Here is a 22168-nt window from a genome sequence, read left to right as displayed (position 1 = left end):
ATGAGCAAATTTCACTTGTTAGCACTTCAGCTCTCACCATGCGTATTTCGTTCTGATTGTTATATACACTGCCCTCTTTCACTTTCCATTATGCTTGGTCCCCAGGATCCTGGCTGTATGTCATGGAGTCATGTATAAACAGCTCTCTGCCTGGATGCTGCATGGACTGCTCCTGGACCAACATGAAGAGTTCTTTGTTAAACAGGGCCCATCTTCTGGGAATGTCCCTGCCCAGCCTGAAGAAGAGGATGATGACCTGGGAATTGGGGGACTAACAGGAAAACAGCTGCGAGAGCTGCAGGACCTGGTGAGATTGCAGGTCAAAGCATGGCATTCTCAGAGCATTAGAGAATGTAGTCAGAAATCTGTCTTTTTCTGCTTCAATGAAAGAGCCATGACTTAACGGGCATTAATGAGCAATGGTAGGATGACAAATCAATGAGATACTGTAATATGCAGCTACAAACTAGGCAAAAAGGACTGGTGAGGTCATAGAGGTGGGGGATATGGAATGTTTTAAGCATTGTGCCACACGTGTCAAACAAGAAAAGAAGCAGGAAAGTAAGAAAAGGAGAAAAGTTTAGCATGGATAAATGACTAAGTCCATGAGGTTCAGACTAAGCAGATATCCTTCAGAAAAGGGAGATTCAATTCTAGTGAAGCCATTAGAAAGGATCAAATTACAGCAAGTAAAGTGAGGAGGTGGGTGAGGTAATATCTTTTATTGGACCAACTTCAAGCTATACAGAGTTCTTCAGGTCTGGGAAAGGTACTTAGCTGTGACACTTTAGCACCTTTCTTAGACCTGAAGAAGGGCTCTGTATAAGCTCAAAAGCTTGTCTCACCAACAGAAGTTGGTCCAGTAAAAGTTATAACTTCACCCACCTTGTGTCTCTAATATCCTGGGACCAACACTGCATCACCTTGATCGATTGGTCCGTCAGCCCTCCTATTGATTGCGCTGATCACAACACGTCTTCCATTCTTCTCTTATCCTGGTCTTCCTTCTCTGTGTGCGGCCATGCCTTTTCATAATAAAATCTTCCCATCTCTTTGGAGGTCGTCCGAGTGGTTGTTTCAGTTCCCGTGGGTGCCACTCAGCGACAGCTGCAGTCCATCAGTTGCCAGTGAGCCTCGCTATATGCCCGGTCCATCACATTTTACTGTACCTGCTTTCAACAACAACGTCCTGCACTCCAGTCTGCTGTCTGATCACTTCATTGGGGACTTGGTCGCAGGTTGAAATCCCCAAAATTCTTTCCATCACCCTCTCCATGATAGACCGTTGTTGCTCCTCTATCTTTGTCAGTACCCAGGTTTCGTTGCTGTACAACATTGCCAGCAGTACTGTTGAGCTGAAGAGGTCAGAACGTGTTGCCTTATTGATTTTTTCCTTGGAGGACATCCTTGATAGAATTGAATGTGTGCCAACCAGTTTTCTTTCTTCGCGAGAGTTTGCCTTCCTGATTATGGCGCATGTTAATTTCTTGGCCCACATAAACATATAGCTCATCTTCTATTTGTTCTCCCTTGACTATTATTTGGGCTTTTGGCAAGGGATCAGACTGCATACATTTCATTTTAGAGCGGTCCTTTTGTGTTGAGTTCTTGCAGCATTTTCTGTAGTTTGATGGTGTTTTCAGCAATTAACACGATATTGTCCGCGAATCTGAGGTGGTTTAACTGCTCTCCATTGATGCTAATTTCACCCTTCCAATTCATCTGCCTCATTACCATTTTGAGGCAGGCTGTGACGAATTTCGGTGAAATCGTGTCTCCTTGCTTCACACCTCTTTTGACTGGGATGCGAACAGGAGTGTTGAACAGCATTATATCCATGGTGCAGTAAGAGTTTGCTTCCTTTAGTAGTTTGAGTCGATGCCCTGCTCTGAAAGAGCTTTCAGCACTGCATTGATCTCTATGCTGTTGAACGCTTTTTCATAATTGTTGAAGGCAATGCATAAAGGGAATTTATATTCCCTTGAGCACTCCAATAGCTGGTTTATAGTGAAGATATGGTCTGTTGTGCTAAAATTCCTTTGAAAACCTGCCTGCTCTGTTGGCTGCTGTTCGTCCAGATTCTGTGAGAGTTGGTTTGTTGTTATTTTGGTGAACAGCTTGTAGACATGTGAGAGCAGACATATTAGAATCATAGAAGATTAGGGTTGGAAGAAACCTCAGGAGGTATCTAGTCCAACCCCCTGCTCAAAGCAGGACCACTGCCAACTAAACCATCCCAGCCAGGGCTTTGTCAAGCCGGGCCTTAAAAACCTCTAAGAAAGGAGATTCCACCACCTCCCTAGGTAACCCATTCCAGTGCTTCACGACCCTTCTAGTGAAATAGTGTTTCCTATTATCCAACCTAGACCTCCCCCACTGCAACTTGAGACCGTTGCTCCTTGTTCTGTTATCTGCCATCACTGAGAACAGCCTAGCTCCATCCTCTTTGGAACCCCCCTTCAAGTAGTTGAAGGCTGCTAACAAATCCGCCCTCACTCTTCTCTTCTGCAGACTAAACAAGCCCAGTTTCTCAGCCTCTCCTCATAAGTCATGTGCCCCAGCCCCCTGATCACTTTTGTTGCTCCCCGCTGGACTGTCTCCAATTTATCCACATCCTTTCTGTAGTGGGGGGCCCCAAACTGGACGCAATACTCCAGATGTGGCCTCACCAGTGCCAAATAGAGGGGAATAATCACTTCCCTCGATCTGCTGGCAATGCTCCTACTAATGCAGCCCAATATGCCGTTAGCCTTCTTGGTAACAAGGGCACACTGCTGACTCATATCCAGCTTCTCATCCACTGTAATCCCCAGGTCCTTTTCTGCAGAACTGCTGCTTAGCCAGTCGGTCCCCAGCCTGTAGCGGTGCATGAGATTCTTCCGTCCTAGGTGCAGGACTCTGCACTTGTCCTTGTTGAATCTCATCAGATTTCTTTTGGCCCAATCCTCCAATTTGTTTAGGTCACTCTGGACCCACCCTCCAGCGTATCTACCTCTCCCCCCAGCTTAGTGTCATCTGCGAACTTGCTGAGGGTGCAGTCCACCCCATCATCCAGATCATTAATAAAGATATTGAACAAAACTGGCCCCAGAACCAATCCCAGGGGCACTCGGCTTGATACCAGCTGCCAACTAGACATCGAGTTGTTGATCACTACCCATTGAGCCTGACAATCTAGCCAGCATTCTATCCACCTTATAGTCCATTCATCCAATCCATACTTTAACTTGCTGTCAAGAATACTGTTGGAGACCATATCAAAAGCTTTGCTAAAGTCAAGATATATCACGTTCAATGCTTTTCCTGTATCCACAGAGCCAGTTATCTCATCATAGAAGGCAATCAGGTTGGTCAGGCATGACTTGCCCTTGGTGAATCCATGTTGACTGTTCCTGATCACCTTCCTCTCCTCCAAGTGCTTCAAAATGGTTTCCTTGAGGACCTGCTCCATGATTTTTCCGGGGACTGAGGTGAGGCTGACCGGTCTGTAGTTCCCCAGGTTCTCCTTCTTCCCTTTTTTAAAGATGGACGCTATATTTGCCTTTTTCCAATCGTCCGGGACCTCCCCCGATCACCATGAGTTTTCAAAGATAATGGCCAATGGCTCTGCAATCACATCAGCCAATTCCCTCAGCACCCTCGGATGCATATTGGACGATAGTTCTTCAGATCTTCGTGATCACCTTTCTTGTACAGCAAAATGATGTTGGACTTTTTCTAGCAAGAGGGTATTTTTGCATTTCCAAGCAAGGCTAAACCTTTGAGCAAGGGTTTACCAGAGGTCTTGGCCTCTAGCTCTTATTTTGGTTCTAAGTCGGTCTTTTCCTGAAGCTTTTCCTTCCTTCATTTGATAAACTGTATGCCAAACTTTGCTGATGAGGACTGGGAGTACGCGCTCGTTGGTCTCTTGAAGTGTTGGTAGCGTGACATTTATTTGAGATGCGAACAGTTCGGTGTAGAAATCTTTGCAGACCGTTTCCATCCCTGTTCTGTCAATTACTGCTTTTCTGTCCTTGTTCTTCAGCACCATTATTGTCAACCTGTTCAGCATCAGTTCCCATTTGCATTTTTTGAGGCTTCTGCAATCTTTAGCCGTCTTTAAGAGCCTTTCATTTCAGTACTTCTCAAAGTCCTCCTTTAGTCTTATTAGCTTGCAGAGCAGGGAGTACTCAAGTTTGTCGCCATCATTTCGCTTCATATTCCTCCGCCTCTCTAACAAGTTCCTTGTTTCCTCTGAGATTCTTCCCTTTGCTCTTTTTGGTCTTTCTTTCTAGGCTAATTTCATGCATTGCCTCAGCTTATCAGCAAAGTTTTTGTAGTCCTCATTGCAGTTATCTATGAGGTTCCAGTCTTCTTTGGAAATGTTTGCTTTCGGGATTGCCTCGTTGAATATTTTCGGCTGCAGTCTCTGATTTGCCATCTGTAGCGCTTTCTTCTCCACCTTTTTTGTTGACGTTGAGCCTCGCTCTGAGCAAGTGACAGTCACTACCGGTGTTGAATGATGGTACTACTGAAATGTCTTGTACGATGCGCCGCTGATCAATCAGAATATAGTCGATCTCGTTCTTATTCTTCGCATTGGGTGCGATCCATGTCCACCTCCTCTTAGCCTTCTTAAACCAGGTGTTATCAATGAACATTTCTTTAGTCTCCGCCAGAGTTGCCAGGCGCTCTCCTCATGGATTCCATTCGCTGATGTCATACCTTCCAATGAATTTTTCGCCTTCTTTCCTCCTTCCGACCGTGGTGTTGAAGTCTCCCTTCACAATCGTATATATGGATTTTTGAGCGAGGGTTTCCTCAAGCTCCTGATAGAATTTTTCCACATCATCTTCACTTGTGCACAACACTGAATACAGCAAGTGTATTATTATGCAGCCTCGCACAGTATGGCTGTTTGTCCTTCTCTAGCAGTTAGACCAGCAAGGTTTGAGTGTGGTACTGAATTCAAAGTAATGAACTTGGTCCTTTAGCTCAAACAGTAGAGGCCTCTGTTTTAAGATCCAGCATTCCCAGATTCTGTTCAGATGGCCTGACTGGGGCATTGTTACCAAAGTATGGGGATTGCTTAGAGGCAGTAGCAGACTCAAAGTTCTAGTTGATCCAGCCACTAGTGGGAGACTGGAGGGGGACCAAACCACACTTAGTGTAGCTTTCACACAGATAGATGGACCTAAGAGGGATTTTTAAGGGCAGATAGCCAAAGAAAAATTATTTCAGTATATTCTACAGGAAGTCTGAGAGAATTGGTAAATCTGCACAATCTCGAGGCGGTGAAAGGGCTGTTAAGGAGAATAAAGACACTGCAGAGGAGCCTAATGATATCTTTTCCTCAGTCTTCACCATAGAGGACATTGGAGATTCCTGCCTGAGGGCTACTTTTTTCCAGATAATAAAGATGAGGCACCCTCAGATTGAGGTATCAGCAGAGGAGGGAGGTATTAGAATGAACTGATAGATGAAGACTGCTCAGTCCTGCTGACTTGTTCTTAATTTAAGAGGGCTGGAGGGACTTGAGAACAGAGTGGCTGAACTGTTAACAAAAATATGCAAATACTTCCAGAAATCAGCTATTAAATTGGAGAACCAGAGACGAACAATTCAGCTCTTTAAAAATGGTACTGAGGTGATCCTTGGATTATGAACCAATGAACCTTTCTCATCAGTACCAAGACAATTGGTTGAAATACTGATTAGAGAGTTATGAAATATCTAGATTAACAGAAGGACAAAGTAGCACTGCTGTTGAGGAAAATCATGCATTTCTACTTTACAGAATTTCTGAATATGTTAACAGAATACTGGATAAAATAGAACCAGTTAATATAGCACTATATTTTCAAAAAGCCTTTCATATGCAGCTATCAAGGAAACAAATTACTCAAGGGGTGAGAGGCTGCTGGCATGGATTAGAAACAGGCTAAAACACCACTGGGATCAGTTAGACTTACCTGTATCTGAATAATGTAGGGTGTGTTTGCGTTTTTTCCACTTTATTTACATTGGTTTTCCTCTCTCTTGTTTTTTCGTCCCATGCACCTTTCTTTCTGTTCCCCCAATCCCTCTTTCTGCCTGGCCTTGTGTTTTCTACTGCTTCCACGTTCATCTCCTTGGGGGTTGTGATAGCGCCTGATTGAGGAGGAGAACATGTTAGCACCATCTCTGAAACAGTTTTCTCTGCGAGTGGAAATGTTACCATCATACATCCCTGTCCGGGTTGCTGAGAAAATCCTCTTTGTGGGAGAATCAGTACAGATGTTTGAGAATCAAAATGTGAACCTGACCAGAAAAGGTAGGAAACAACTGCCCTGTTGGCTTGTTTACTTGGCTTCTTGCCAGAACTTGGCTGCCCCATGATCTTTGTTCATTTTGATTAACTGCAGAGTACTTTCCAAAGAGTTGTATCATACATCTCTCAATACTATGATCTTTGGTTTGTCTGGACTCAGCTGAGAAGAGTTTTAAATAGTTGGTCCAACTCCAGTGCAAGAACCAGCACTTTCTTTGGACTTACAAGCCATGCTTTGAAGCCATGGAGGTTTGTACTCCCTCCCATTTAGCTCTTAAAGTTGTGGTTATCACAGCAGCCAAGAGTGTGTATTGTCTGGCTGACCCACCCTTCAGTGTTTCATAGAAAAAAGCTTGTCTATATCCACACCAAAGATCCTGCCAAAAGGATGCCCAAATTCCATCTCATCCAGTTCCCTAGTCTTCTCCTCTTCCCATCCCCAAATCTCACAACTTTCCAGCAGAAGGGACATGGCACAAGTTGGATATAAAGAGGCTTAGAGTAACTATCCGTATCCAATCTTGTTAGTGATATCAATTCTGTTCTAGTGCCTTATGGTGTAGAAACCTGTTCTATCAGACGAGGCAAGCTCTCAGAGCTGATGCAATGAATGCTTTCCTCTCTGAGACCTGCCACAGAGCTGCATTCGCATTTTCACTCAGCCCTGCTCTCTCAGCTTTGGAGTCATGCACAGATACCAGTACAGGGATAGCAGTGGTCATGTGTCCGCCCCCCACCCCGGACAAACGACTTCATAGCTATTAGGACTACATGCAAAAGTTTGTCAGACAATTGTTGGGGAGGCAATAGTTAGTGCAACTTAGCCCTTAAACTTTGTAGCACAGTTGACTTTGTGGATGCAGTAAAATCTGCGCACTATCAAAATCAACAGCTCCTTTGCTGGCAAACTTCCTGAATTCCTCCTTCCCGCCCCCCCACCTCACTTCAGTCTCCCTTAATATTTCCTCTTCACCAGAAATGGACCCCCACCAAGCATCCTTCCTGAGAGCCTCCCACCTTGGGTTCAGAGGTCTTTACGTGGCAATCCCACTGTGTACACTGCCACACCCCTTCACGGTATCTCCCTCGCTTATGCCCCTCTGTTCCAGCTGAACTATTCCTCAGCCAGTGAGTCAGCTGACACACACACTGGTTTGCCAGCACAAGAGTGTTTGCCACTAGCAGGGACAGTAATAGGTGGCGTGGAGCTGGTAGCTGAGGGGTGGTGAGGAGTGCAGCTACCACCTCTCCCTCAACTCCATCCAGCAGTCCATCCATGGATCACCAGCTGGTATTCCTGCTCTGATGATCCACCTGCTGTTCGTCAAAGTGAATACTAGCTGGTGAACCATCAGTGTCTCGCCAGCTGAGGTGTGGCGCAGCTGAAGCGGGGGGGTTATTATTGGTGGGGCAGGGCACGTGAGAGAGCATGGGTTGGGGAGAAGGGGTGGTAGGATCAGAGTCCATTCCTGAGTAAGGAAGATTCTGTGGGGGGCCATTCCCAAAGAGGGCATGGTGTGGAGGGAGGAACAGAATGGGACTTGCAACCAGCAAACTAAGGAGGTTTGCCAGCTGAGGCAGTTGTCACTGCTGAGCCGGCCATGAGGAGCCTGCATCTGGTTTTCGGGGGGGGGGGGGGGCACAATGTAGACAAAGGCAAACCTTAGACCAGGTGAGGGTGACTAGTGAGGATGCACTCGATTGTTGGTGCTTTATTCAGTGTTCTTGTGTAGACAAGGCCAAAGACCGTAAGAGAGAGGGGTTTGGTTTTTAGTTTAGTTGGTCAAAAAATCTGATCTGAGTCCTGGATTGGGATGGAACTAGCAGGAAACGTCATTGCTTGCAGAGTGACAGATGCTGTGCTATTGTGACAATAGGCTGTCTGGAAATGTTCCACTTACCAGATGGCCTAGAGCTGTAGGTAAGTAGTATTTGTTGTCCAATGAGTAAGCAACTTTGGACATGAAGGGCTGGCACAATGTTCCTAGGCAATCCACACATACAACTTTCCTGGGCAAGGCTGCTGAACAGTCCGTTAATAGCATACCTGGAAAGTGTCTTGCTTTTTCGTGCTGTTTTACTTCAGTCCAGATGCTCTTCTCTTTTCTGGGTAGGCTCCATCTTGAAGAACCAGGAAGACACTTTTGCTGCAGAGCTACACCGCCTCAAGCAGCAGCCACTCTTTAGTCTGGTGGACTTTGAGGCTGTGGTTGACTGGATTCGGAGCACGGTTGCTGAGGTAATCCCAACATGGGGGGTCCTGGGTCCACAACTCCTACCAGGGGCTTAAACACCTTGGAACCCTATGCCTCTCCCTTTGCAGCTTAGAAACACCACATGGACCAAGTCTTTTGGGAAGGAATGTGCTTGAGGGAATCCTGACTAGACCCCCAAGGATAGCTAGGGACAGAAGCATGAGCCTCTGGAGAGCTCCTTGGTTCTAGAAGACAGGGTGTGTCAGAACCTGCCAAGAGAGTGAGTTTCTGGGGAAGGTGGGACATGCTAGAGCTCATGAGGTGAACAGGCGTGGAAGGAGCAGGCAGTGGAGCTGGAGACTTTACAGGGCAATGTTTAGTGAGACAAGGAAATTAATGGACAACTGTTGCTTATTTGCTGTGGGAGGGAAAAAAAGGAGTTAGCGTCCACAGACTTCAAAGGTTTTTGACTTCTAAAACTGTACTGAGAGGAGATAATGCTGGAGGATACGTTTGTTTATTGAATGTACATTATGATAGTGTACTCGTACATTTATTTACAAGATTATATGAAAAGTGAGTATTTGAACATTTACCTACCCTCCTTTATTTTTTCATTTCCATACTTTTAAATACTTAGTTAAAATATACATATCAAGGAGAGTTACAGTCCAAAACACCCTAAGAAGCAACTTTAATGAAGTTTTGTCTGTTAATTATAAAACTTGTCAATAGAGCCCATATCAATGGGAACCTCAAAGGAATAATGCTCGTTCTGCCCATTTACCCAAGCCATCCCGAGGGAATTGAATTGGAATCAAGCAGTTCCTAGAAGGAGGGATGGAGTTGGTTTGATAACAGAGTTTGATTTTCATTACAATTTGTTATAATAACTACTTGTATTTGACTGATATTTAAGAAATCCTGGTTGCAGTTTGCTGCCAGAAGTAATCATGCTGGTGTGAGTTAGAGGGTTCATTAATTAGTAACATGGGCTGCCAGCAAACGGATGCTCCCTCTTCCTATTCTGCCCTAGTATTGGATGGATTGTTATATGTAGACATTTTTTTAAAACTATGCTCATCATCGTGGTATTCTGAGTGTGGTAGCTAACGGGTTCAGTTAAGAACACTGAGTTTGGAGTGCTGGGTTCTGCTGAGCATGTTCTGGTTTCTCCTTAGCACCTATGGAAGCTGATGGTAGAAGAATCAGATTTACTAGGACAACTAAAGGTAACCTAACTCTTTCTCTGAAAAAGCTGAAATTGAGAGATTTTTAAATGAGTTCTTTCCCATCCAATGTCAGCACTCATTTTCTGTGTTTGCCTCCATTGGACAAAGCTGTTTTTGCGTCCTATATTCTAAAAATGGGAGCACATGGCATGATCTTTCAGGGTCTATGATAGAATCAGAGAAACGTAGGGCTGGGAGGGAGCTCAAAGTCATCAAGCCCAGTCCCCTGCACTGAGGCAGGACCGAGTAAACCTAGACCATTCCTGACAGATATTTGTCTAACCCAGGAATTCTCAAACTTCATTGCACCGTGATCCCCTTCTGACAACAAAAATTACTACACGACCCCGGGAGCGGGGGACTGAAGCCTGAGCCTCCCATCCAAGCCCCACGGCCCTTGCTGGGGGTCCAAAGCTGTAACTCAAGGGCTTCAGGGTGGGGGTGGGGGGCTGTAACCTGAGCCCACCACCCAGAGCTGAAGCCCTTGGGCTTCAGCTTTGGCCACGAGCGGTGGGGCTCAGGCTTTGGCTTTAGTCCTGGGCCACAGAAGTCTAATGCCAGCCCTGATGACCCCATTAAAACAGGGTCACGACCCACTCTGGAGTCCCAACCCACAGTTTGAGAACTGCTGGTAACCTGTTCTTAAAAACCTCCAATGATGGGAATTCCACAACTTCCCTTTGAAGCCTGTTCCAGTATTTAACTACCATTATGGTTAGAAGGATTTTCCTAATATTTAACCTCAGTCTTCCTTGCTTCAGATTAAGGCCATTACTTCTTGTCCTACCTTCAATGAACATGAAGAACAATTGATCACCATCCTCTTTATAAACAGCCCCTCATGTATTTGAAGACTACACCTCCCACCACACCAAATCTTCTTTTCTCAAGACTAAACTTGCCCAGTTTTTTAAACCTTTTTAACCTTTCCTCACATCATGGACCGTGAAATCTGGTCTTTTGTGTGCTTTTACCCTATACTATACAGATTTCATGGGGGAAACCAGCATTTCTCAAATTGGGGGTCCTGACCCAAAAGGGAGTTGTAGGGGAGTCACAAAGTTATTTTAGGGGGGGTTGCGGTATTGCCATCCTTACTTCTGCACTGCCTTCAGAGCTGGGCGGCCAGAGAGTGGCGGCTGTTGGTCGGGTGCCCAGCTCTGAATGCAGTGCCTCTGCCAGCAGGCAATACCATACCATGCCATCCTTACTTCTATGCTGCTGCTGGCGATGGCTCCGCTTTCAGAGCTGGGCAGATGGACAGTGGCGGCTGCTGACTGATGGCCCAGCTCTGCAGGCAGCAGCACAGAAGTAAGGGTGGCAGTCCCATACCATGCCACCCTCCTGTGGTGGTGCTGCTGGCAGTGGCTCTGCCTTCAGAACTGGGCTCCTGGCCAGCAGCAGTGCAGAAGTAAGGGTAGCAGTACTGCAAACCCCCCTCCCCCCCCCCCCCCCACACACACACACTAACTTTGCAAAAAAACAAACAAACAAAAAACAACCCTCCTTCTGGGGTAAGGAACCCTACAATTAGAATACTGTGAAATTTCAGATTTAAATAGCTGAAATAATGAAATTTGATTTTTTTTAAATCCTATGACTGTGAAATTGACCAAAATGGACTGTGAATTTGGTAGGGCTCTACTCATAGATCAGGTATTCTAAACCTTTGAACATTTTTGTTGCTGTACTCTGGCCCCTCTCCCATTTTTCCTAAAGTGTGGCTCCCAGAACTGGACACTGTGCTCCAGGTGAGGCCTCACCAGGGCTGAGAGCAGGACAGTTATCTCCCATGTTTCACATACGACACTCCCATTAATACACCCCAGAATATCAGCCTTTTTCACAACTGCATCACATTGTTGATTCATATTCAGTTTGTGATCCACTATAACCCCAGATTCTTTTTAGCAATACTACCACCTAGCCAGTTATTCTCCATTTCATAGTTGTGCATTTGATTTTTCCTTCCTAAGTGCAGTACTACGCACTTGTCTTTATTGAATTTCATTTTGTTAATTTTAGACTAATTCTCTAATTTGTCATTGTTTTGGATTCTAATCCTGTCCTCCAAAGTGTCTGCACTCCCTCCCAAGTTGGTGTCATCAGCAACTTCTATAACCATACTCTCCACTCCATTATCCAAGTCATTAATGAAAATTGGAAGAGTTCCAGAACCAGGACTGAACCCTGTGGAACCCCAGTAGATATGTCCTTCCAGTTTGACAGCAAACCATTGATAACTACTTTGAGTATGATCTTTCAACCAGTTGTGCACTCACCTTATAGTAATTTTATCTAGACCACATTTCCGTACGAGTCATTCTCTAGGATTCACCCAAGTGTGTGTGTGTGTTGCAATCTGCATCTTGGAGAGACACCACAGACCTTTGGGACATAAGACAGATTCTTCCCAAAACCAGAAATCCTGCTCTGGAGATTCAGGTTGTACAGCTGCTCTTTAAAATGGTATAAACTGCAGTCCGTCCAGTAATGAAAGCAGATACTATAAACCAGGAAAGGTAGGTAAGTGGGGGTTTTATAATTTCTGTTCAGTTCTTTAGAGTTTTGAATTTAAATATTTTTCTTCACAGATTATTAAGGATTTTTATCTATTGGGGAGAGGAGAATTGTTCCAGGCCTTCATAGACACTGCACAGCACATGTTAAAAACCCCACCCACAGCTGTAACTGAACATGGTGAGTAATCATTATTCAGTTGCCAAGACCTGCTCACTCTGCCCACTGTGGTAAGAGGACACCAGCCCGTGTGAGACGCATTCAGTTGTGTTCTGGTGCTTGTGCTCAAGTGTGAGACTCGAGCAATCACCAAGGATGAACCTGTATTTTCCCACTGCAGCATGCAGCTGTCTTAACATTGCTCTGGATAGTCTCCATGACATCAGAGCTAAGCAGATGTAGGTGGCAGTGTGCTGTAGAGAACAATCCTGCACTGTCCAAGGAGTAAGATCAACTAAATGGGATCTAAAAGAGCTTTTCCTTCTCTTATATTGGTCATTTACCAAACAATTGCCTAGTAATTTGGTAAATTACTTTGCAAACACAGGCAGGTCATATCTTTGGATGAGTGCACTGGGAGAGAGAAGCTGCCATCTTGGCATATAGAAGCACCCCCTTTACTTCTTAGAGATGATGACATGCAGGTTGCTGAACTAGAATGTAGAATGTCATACAGACTGGCCATCCCTTCATGACTCTGTCAAGTATCCCATGTGGTAGGGCAGGTCAGTGTTCCAAAGCTGAGGCAGGAAATCATTGAGAGGGATGGGAACTAGTTGCAATTTAGAACATTGCCTTTGAGTCCCAGCATGAGCTACTAAGGACTGAGTAGAATTCTCAGCCTCTGGCCCCGTAGCAACTCTGTGATTGGTGTCAGTTGTACCTTGATGCTCTCTTTGACATTCATGCTCTTTCCCTATCAGATGTCAATGTTGCGTTCCAGCAGTCTGCTCACAAGGTGTTGCTAGATGATGATAACCTCCTTCCTTTGCTCCACCTTACCATTGAGTATCATGGAAAGGAGCATAAAGGTATTGACTTGGGCCTGCTTGCTAAGGGTGGGGATAGTGGTGCTGGCCTGCTTCAGTCTCTCTATTCATACTGCAGACTTTTAGGATTAAGAAATCTTAACTCTGTGTGCTCCCTCTCCTCTTTTGCCTTCATGACTCAGAAGTTTCTCCCCCCTCCCCCACACCACATTGTACCTTTGGATGCCCTGCTGCTGCTGCCTCTCCTCATTCAGTCCTTCCCTCCTTTGTTTCTTACCAGGTATGTCTCCCCCCACTAAGAATCTATATATGGGTTATAGTTCAGCAACTCCATTCTTTTCCAGATGCTTCTCAGGCTCGTGAAGGCCCTTCCCGGGAGTTATCTCCCCGTGAAGCCCCCACATCTGGTTGGGCAGCTCTGGGGCTCTCTTATAAAGTGCAGTGGCCATTGCACATCCTCTTCACTCCTGCTGTCTTGGAGAAGTGAGTACCTGATCCTTGTCTGTTCATGTAGGCAGCCCACCTTGTAGGCATCAGCCATGCAGTGATTCTCTATCCTTCACACTGAATGAAGGAAAAAAGCTTCATTGCCTTTGTCTGCTTTCCAAATTATTCGGCATAACTTACTTACATTATGGCCACTTGTTGCTGATGTCATGGCGAGTGCAGTAAGGTACTGCTAGATTTGCTTCTCCCTCAAAAAACTGTCCATCTACAGCTCTACTCCTTCCTCCTCATGGTGAAACTCCTGCAGAGCACTAACAGAAAACCCCTGTAGCCTGATAGGTGTATCAATTGATTGATAAGGGTTCGGTCTCCTGAGTGGCTACAGCATCAGGAAGGTTATTCCCAGTATCATTAGAATGTGAGACCTGAGGAGCACATGAGAAACTATTGCAATTTATCACAAATCTCTTTATTACAAATCCACTAAGCAGCTAAATAGTCTCTCAAACACAGAAATACAACAGCAGATTGAGTGAAGTGTTTAACCCTGTAACTGGCATCAGATCTCCTGCTGGGGAACCCTGGAGTGTCAGTCATGATCTCCTCCTCATCCTCATCTTCATTGTCATCACCACCAGTGGGTCTCATTGTGGCATCTCCTAAGGCACACAGGCTGAGATACAGCTTTTATAATGTGTAACGCTGATGCCCACTTGGGTTCATACATATTTATGAAGGTTTCATCTATATTTTATCTGTTTCCATACCCCACTAAATTTGGGGTGCCTCATTTTCCATAGGTTAACTTTTTAGTTCCTTTTATACCCATTAACATTTACATTACTCAATCACTATAACAACTTGTGGTTAGCACTTTACTGACACCCTATGTCTGCAAACATCCCCCAAATACTCTAACCGGCTTTAACTGGTACATGGCAATATATATTTCCTAAATATCAGCAGTTAACACTGCTGTTCCTGTGACGGTTTCATCTTGTGACAGGGTGACTCAGGGGTAAGGCTGCATTTTAGTCACGGACAGTAAACAAAAATTCACATCCCTTGACCTGTCCATGACTTTTTTACTAAAAATACCAGTGAATAAAACTTGAGGTGGGGGGGAGCCTTCCCGGGGGCCCCATTAGTGCTGGGGGAGGGTGTGGGGCAGTGGCACGTGGCCTGGGACCCCCGCTGGTGCTGGAGGGGAGTGGTTGGCAGGGATGGCAGGCTCCATACCTAGCTCCGTGCCTCTCCCCAGCAGCAGAGTTTGGGTGTGGGAGGGGACAGGTGCTTACCTGAGGGTTCCCCAGAGGCAGTGACATCCCCCTCACTCAGCTGCTAGGCGGAGGCACTGCCCTTGCAGCTCCCATTGGCTGCGGTTCCCCGACAATGGGAGCTGTGAAGCCAGCGCCAAGCCTCTGCCTAGCAGCTGAGTGAGGGGGATGTTGCTGCTTCCAGGGCGCCCCCTCAGGTAAGCACTGCCCAGAGCCCACCTCACCCCGTCCTGTGCCGCTGCCCCCTCCCACACCCAAACTCTGCTGCAGGGGGGTCGGGGGGTGCAGTGGTCTGAGACTGCTCCAGCAGGGACCGATGCATCTAGTGCAGGGGCTGCCCCTGAGCCAGGCGCACTGGCCCCTGCAGAGGTCACGGAGGTCATGGAATCCATGACTAATGTGACAAACCTGCAGCCTTACTCCTCAGTTAGCTACTCATGTCAGTCTGTTTCTAAGCCTGAGGCCTTGTTTGACTAAGCTAAATACCTTGCAGGCCTGAGGCCAGTAGGCTCTGGGTTATAACATTAAAAAATAATTACATTTCACCTCTGTATCCTCAATATACCTGATTTTTTTTTATTCTTGGCTACACCCTGAGTTCAATGCCATTAAGGACAAAAAACATTTCTATTTACAGGGCTGGGCCATGCCCCCACCTGTTCTGCATGTTGCTGTTCTGCTCTCCTCCTCCTTTTTGTCTCATGTCCATGTTCCAACCGTTGTCTGGTGTGGGACTTGGGCTCCAAGGAAGCCTTTCTTTTTCTTGAGAGGTTGATGTTTGTCTTGGCTGCAGATACAACGTTGTATTCAAATACTTGCTGAGTGTGCGGCGGGTCCAGGCTGAGCTGCAGCACTGCTGGGCTCTCCAGATGCAGCGCAAGCACCTGAAGTCCAACAGAACTGATGCCATCAAGTGGCGTCTGAGGGATCACATGGCCTTCCTTGTGGATAATCTTCAGTACTACCTGCAGGTGGGGGTGCAGAAGAGGATGATGTGTGCCATTTAGGCAGATAAACAGGAAGAGGGAAATGGAGGGGAGGCACTGAGCAGGCGTCTAAATCCTCTACAGCAAGACTCAGATTATGCCACACCGTATCTTTTCCTGGGGAGTTTGCCTGCAGGTTGTAGGGGAGAAGGGTGGATAGGGTGGGGAGAACAAGGACTGAAAAGCACAAAGCAAGAGCTATTAATTGCTGGACTGGTGCCAGAGCAGAACTGCTGAGCTGAGGGACCAGGGACTATCTTAAAGCTTGTGGTCTCGTGAGCCAGCAGAGCAATAAGTGAATGCTATGCAGGAATTCCAGCTTTCCAGTGATACCTAGTGTTCATAGGTAGCCCAGGTGGTGTTTGATACCATCCTGCCTTTCTCTCCTTCAAATTCAGCTGCAGCCTGAGTTTAGTGGTTGCTGTTTTGAGCATTGTTAGAAACAATGCTGTAAACCAGTAGTTTTCAACCTGTGGTCCATGAACCTCTGGGGGTCCGCAGACTGTCTGAGAAGATTCTTTACCACAAAATAGTGATTTTCAACCTGTCTGTGGACCCCCGATGGTCCACAGATTATGTTTAAGATTTCCAAAAGGGTCTGCACCTCCATTTGAAATTTTTTAAGGGGTCTGCAAAGGATAAAAGGTTGAAAACCACTGCTCTAAACATCTGAGCTTGAAACTGCAGTTTTCAAAGGGTAAAAATTTAACTTCTAGTTGCCAGGATTTTGTGAGGCTATTGGCTGTTAAAATCACACTGGCACTGTGAAATGAAAGCAGAAGCATGAGGGGTGAACAAGACCATGATAGATGAAAACTGATTCGGAGGTGCAAAAAGCTCAGCTTTTTGTTGAATATTAACTATATAAAAAGTGTCACAAACCTTAAAAGAAAATGACTATTAAACTCTCCCCTCAAGTGATAGTTAAACTGAAAAAATATTTAACTTCCCCAACCTTGTAGCTGATATTTTCTCCAATTAGCTTAATTGGGCAGTCTCAGTGCCTCTTGCATGTGGACACAGGGACTGCTAATGACAACAGTATGGGACTCAGGTTGGCTTCCAGAATTTGGGTGAGTGCGACAAAGGGGCAAATTAACTTTGTTTTGTGAAACTCTTGAAATGTTACATAATTAACTAAAAGATTGAAAAAATAAATTGCTAACCCTGCTTTAGAATCCAATATTTCATGGTTTGCCAGTAGGAAAAAAGTGGGTGAGAATTTAATTAATATTTAACAGAATTTGAAAGGTGAGAGAACTTTAAACTAGTTTTTAGACATTTTGGGGCAGGGGGGGATGAGGGGGAGGGCAGAAAATGGCCCATTTTTGAGAAGCTCTACCAGTAAATAACAGATCCTAGATTAAGGTTCAGACAAAAGTGTTCAGACTCGTCTGGGGTAGGGCACTCCTGAGATTTTTCTAGCTCTTGCTTCAGGCAGGTTGAGGAGGCTAGGTAGAGATGGAATTGCTCCCAGCAGGTAAGGAAGAGTGGTACTAATGAGATTTCTGTACCTGCCTATCAGGTGGATGTGCTGGAGTCTCAGTTCTCACAGCTTCTGCTGCAGATAAACTCCACTCGGGATTTTGAGAGCATCCGGTTGGCTCATGATCACTTCTTAAGTAACCTGTTGGCTCAATCCTTCATCCTGCTCAAACCTGTAAGTAGATTTTGCTCTCTGGTTCTTTTCCACAAGATACCCCAGGGGTTTTATATTCCATTGTGAATAGATATACCAATAACATTTCCCATATTCATATAGATAAGGTCAGAAGGGACCACTGTGATCATCTGTGACTTCCTGCATAACTAATTCCTGTTTGAACTGAAGCATCTCTTTTAGAAAAACATCCAATTTTGATTTTAAAATTTCCAACGATGGAGAATCCACCACAATCCTTGATATGTTGTTCTAGTGGTCAATGATCCTCAGTGTTAAGTTACCTTATTTCTAGTCTGAATTATCTAGCTTCAGCTTCCTGCAACTGGATCTTGTTATACCTTTGTCTGCTAGATTGAAGACGCCATTATCAAAGTTTTGTTCTCCTTTATACACCTCTACCCTGATATAACGCTGTCCTTGGGAGCCAAAAAAAATCTTACTGCGTTATAGGTGAAACCGCGTTATATCGAACTTGCTTTGATCCGCCAGGGTGCGCCCCCCCCCCCCCCCCCGGAGCGCTGCTTTACCGCATTATATCCAAATTCATGTTATATCGGGCCGTGTTATATCGGGGTAGAGGTGTACTTAGACTAATCAAGTCTCCCCATAACCGTCTGTTTGAGGAGCTAAATAGATTGAGCTCCTTCAGTCTTTCACTATAAGGCATATTTTTCAATCCTTTAACAGCTCATCTCTGCACCCTCTCCACTTTGTCGATCTCCTTGAATTGTAGACACCAGAACTGGGCACAGTATTCCAGCAGCAGCTGCACCAGTGCCAAACACAGGGGTAACATAACCTCTCTATGCCTACTCAATATTCCCTTGTTGATTCATTCAATGATTGTATTAGCTGTTTTGGCCCCAGTGTAGCACAGAGAGCTCATGTTCAGCTGCTTATCCAACATGCTCCCCAAATCTTTTTCAGAATCACATCTTCCCAGGATAGAGTCTCCCATCGTATAAGTAGGGCCTATGTTCTTTGTTCCTAGATGTCTACATTTGCATTTCACCATATTGAAATGCTTATTTGCTTGCATCCAGCTTACCAAGATGTTCAGATCACTCTATCAGTGATCTGTCCTCTTCCTTATTTACTACTCCCCCAGTCTTTATCATCTACAAACTTTCAGTTTTTCTTTTAGGATGGTCACTTATAAAAAATTTTAAACACGGTAGAGCTAAGAGAGGATTCCTGCAGAGCTCCACTGGAAACACATCTGCTCGGTTATTATTCCCTGTTCACAGTTACATTCTGAGACCTTGCAGTTAGTCAGTTTTTAATCCAAATGTTGTGTAGTACCAAGTCAGATGCCTTACAGAAGTAAAAGGTAATAGTGTTGATATAATATACTTAAATCAACCAAACCTGTTATCTCAAAAAACATACCAAATTAGTTTGACAGGATCTGTTTCCCATGAACCCATGTTTATTGGCACTAATTATATTACTCTCCTTTAATTATTTTTATTAAAGGAGTTCCATAACAATCATTCCATTATTTTGACCAGGATCAATATCAAGTCATTCCATTTACTCTTTTATAAATATTGGCACATTTACTTTCTTCCTGTCCTCTGGAACCTCACCAGTGTTCCAAGACTTACTGAAAATCAAAATTAATGGTCCAGAGACCTCCTCAGCCCTCTTAACTTGCAATTATGTGGTTTTTAATCTGGACCTATTTATTTAAAAATGACTTAAAGCAGATACTAATATACTCCTGAGTTAGTTAGAATGGAAAATATTTCATCACCATATGATATGATTACATCATCTGGCTTTTTCTCAAATATGGACTAGAACTATCCATATTGAACACTTCTGCTTTTTCTTCAGTGACAATTCTACCATTTCCATCTAGTAATGGAGCAAAAGACCATTTAGGATTTTTTGTCCTTCCTAATATAATTTTAGAACCTTTTTATTGTCCTAAGTGATGTCTACATTTGCATTTAGTGATTTAACTAAGTGATTGGGCAACAAAATGGCAAATGAAATTTAATATGGATAAATGTAAAGTAATGCACATTGGAAAAAATAACCCCAACTATACATACAATATGATGGGGGCTAATTTAGCTACAACAAGTCAGGAAAAAGATCTTGGAGTCATCGTGGATAGTTCTCTGAAGATGTCCGCGCAGTGTGCAGAGGCGGTCAAAAAAGCAAACAGGAATCATTAAAAAGGGGATAGAGAATAAGACAGAATATTATTGCCCTTATATAAATCGATGGTACGCCCACATCTCGAATACTGTGTACAGATGTGGTCTCCTCATCTAAAAAAAGATATACTGGCACTAGAAAAAGTTCAGAAAAGGACAACTAAAATGATTAGGGGTTTGGAACGGGTCCCAGATGAGGAGAGATAAGAGGCTAGGACTCTTCAGCTTGGAAAAGAGGAGACTAAGGGGGGATATGATAGAGGTATATAAAATCATGAGTGATGTGGAGAAAGTGGATAAGGAAAAGTTATTTACTTATTCCCATAATACAAGAACTAGGGATCATCAAATGAAATTAATAGGCAGCAGGTTTAAAACAAATAAAAGGAAGTTCTTCTTCACGCAGCGCACAGTCAACTTGTGGAACTCCTTACCTGAGGAGGTTGTGAAGGCTAGGACTATAACAGCATTTAAAAGAGAACTGGATAAATTCATGGTGGTTAAGTCCATTAATGGCTATTAGCCAGGAGGTTAAGGAATGGTGTCCCTAGCCTCTGTTTGTCAGAGGATGGAGATGGATGGCAGGAGAGAGATAACTTGATCATTGCCTGTTGGTCCACTCCCTCTGGGGCACCTGGCATTGGCCACTGTCGGTAGGCAGGATACTGGGCTAGATGGACCTTTGGTCTGACCCGGTACGGCCTTTATGTCCTTAACTCTACTGGCCATGTATTTCTTCTTGTGTTCTTTTGCTTCCCTTACCAATCTTCTACAATTCCTAGCTTCTACTTTATATTCATTTCTATCAACTTCCCCTTTTTCCATTTGTAATTTTTTTATCACTGCTTTCACTTCCCCTCCAAGCCATGCTTTTTGGTGGTCGTTGTTTTTGGGTTTTTTTAATCAGTGGAGTCTTTTTTTCTCAATTGTGGGTTTTGGGGCATCTAGTAAAATGTTCTTATAGTTCAACTTATTCCCCCTTTTTTGTGCAAATTCTCTCAGCTGATATGTCTCATAATTGTACCCAGGTTTGTGAAACTGGCGCTCTTAAAGTGCCAAGTTATATATTACTGGTTTGGACTTCACATTTATTATGTGCAAATCGTATGAGCAAGTCGTCATCATTTGCACTTATGCAACCACTAAATTTTATCAATTCCTCTGTCAACATGAGGTCTAATATAGAATTCTCCTGTGTTGGATTCATCATTGCATGAGATAGAAAATTGTCATCTATAATTTTTAGTAATTTCAAGGACATTTTAATACTGGTAGCATGAAACTTCCATCATGCTGCTAAGATTGAAGTCCCCCAGGGTAATGCAGCTAGGGTCATCCTGCTTCTTAATGTAATGTGGTGATCTGCATCATATACCGACTAATACCACATCTTATGTTTTATCTGTAAGCATTCAATATCATTTGCTTCAGTCATCAGTGACTTGGAAACAGGTGTTTCCATTTTTGACAGTGTGCCCTCTCCCCTACACTGTACTTCCTAAATAGTGATTTTAACATTCCCATCATGCAAGTCTACTTGGTTTCAGTAATACCACATAGGTCTAATTTATGCTCATAAATGAACAATTCCAATTCCTCTTTTATTACCCGGGTTGCTAGCATGGGTGTATAGGAAATTAAACAATCTCTTCTCTTCATATCTGTGGTGCTTTGAATAACTTTGTTCTCAACATCTTGATTTTATACAAAATGAGTGCTCAGTTGTCCAATCAAATTATCTACCAGCCAGTCTAAATCCCACCTCCAGTTCACGGCTTCAATGTTTGTTTACCTAATGTCTGTCTGTCTAAACTTAACAGTCCAGCTGCTCACACCTAGTGACCTCAAACAGTAGGATAGGTCATTAAAATGCTTGTCCATTCCCACAAGCAATGGACAGTGCAAGTACATTTTCTAGCACCTTGTATAGTCCAGTTTTAAACCTTTACAATGATAGGACCCCCATTACTTCCTTTCAGAGAGTATAAAAACATATCCCAGATGTGATCACCCCAAAGCCTCAGATAGGGAAACTGGCACCTTACGTCTTAGGACCTATTGCTTCCTTGTATGTAGCCCAAAATTGCAATAGCCTGTTTTGCTGCCATGTTATATTTCACACACTCATATTATGGTATTCTAGGTTTCTCCCTGGCTTTTAGTATCTGGGTTTGATTGTATTTCTGTAGAGGTATTAGCTGCTTTTCCCCCCACAGCATTTAAGGCCAGATGGGACCTTAGATCATCTACCCTAACCTCTGACATATATTGGAGGCCACAGAATTTCACCCAGTTACCCTTCATTGAGCCTGCTAACTTATTTGACTAAAGCAAGTTTTCCAGAAAAGCACCAGGCTGGATCTAAAGACAGCAAGAGAATGACAATCATTGTTTAAAAAAAT

General features: G+C 44.2%; 1 protein-coding gene across 1 annotated transcript in view; it reads left to right on the top strand.

Annotated features, from left to right (window-relative positions):
* Nucleotides 1–22168, top strand: part of TUBGCP4 (tubulin gamma complex component 4) — a 35377-nt gene that overhangs the window by 10611 nt on the left and 2598 nt on the right. Inside the window, exons 7-15 of the mRNA XM_065412844.1 lie at nt 106–307; nt 6127–6292; nt 8404–8528; nt 9666–9716; nt 12311–12416; nt 13160–13267; nt 13570–13708; nt 15743–15920; nt 17461–17595. Of these exons, the coding sequence (XP_065268916.1) occupies nt 106–307; nt 6127–6292; nt 8404–8528; nt 9666–9716; nt 12311–12416; nt 13160–13267; nt 13570–13708; nt 15743–15920; nt 17461–17595 (1210 nt within the window). The remainder of the gene's footprint in view (nt 1–105; nt 308–6126; nt 6293–8403; nt 8529–9665; nt 9717–12310; nt 12417–13159; nt 13268–13569; nt 13709–15742; nt 15921–17460; nt 17596–22168) is intronic.

This window comes from Emys orbicularis, chromosome 10, assembly GCF_028017835.1.
Source record: "Emys orbicularis isolate rEmyOrb1 chromosome 10, rEmyOrb1.hap1, whole genome shotgun sequence".
Classification (NCBI taxonomy): Eukaryota; Metazoa; Chordata; order Testudines; family Emydidae; genus Emys; species Emys orbicularis.
This window is presented reverse-complemented; position numbering and strand designations above follow the sequence as displayed.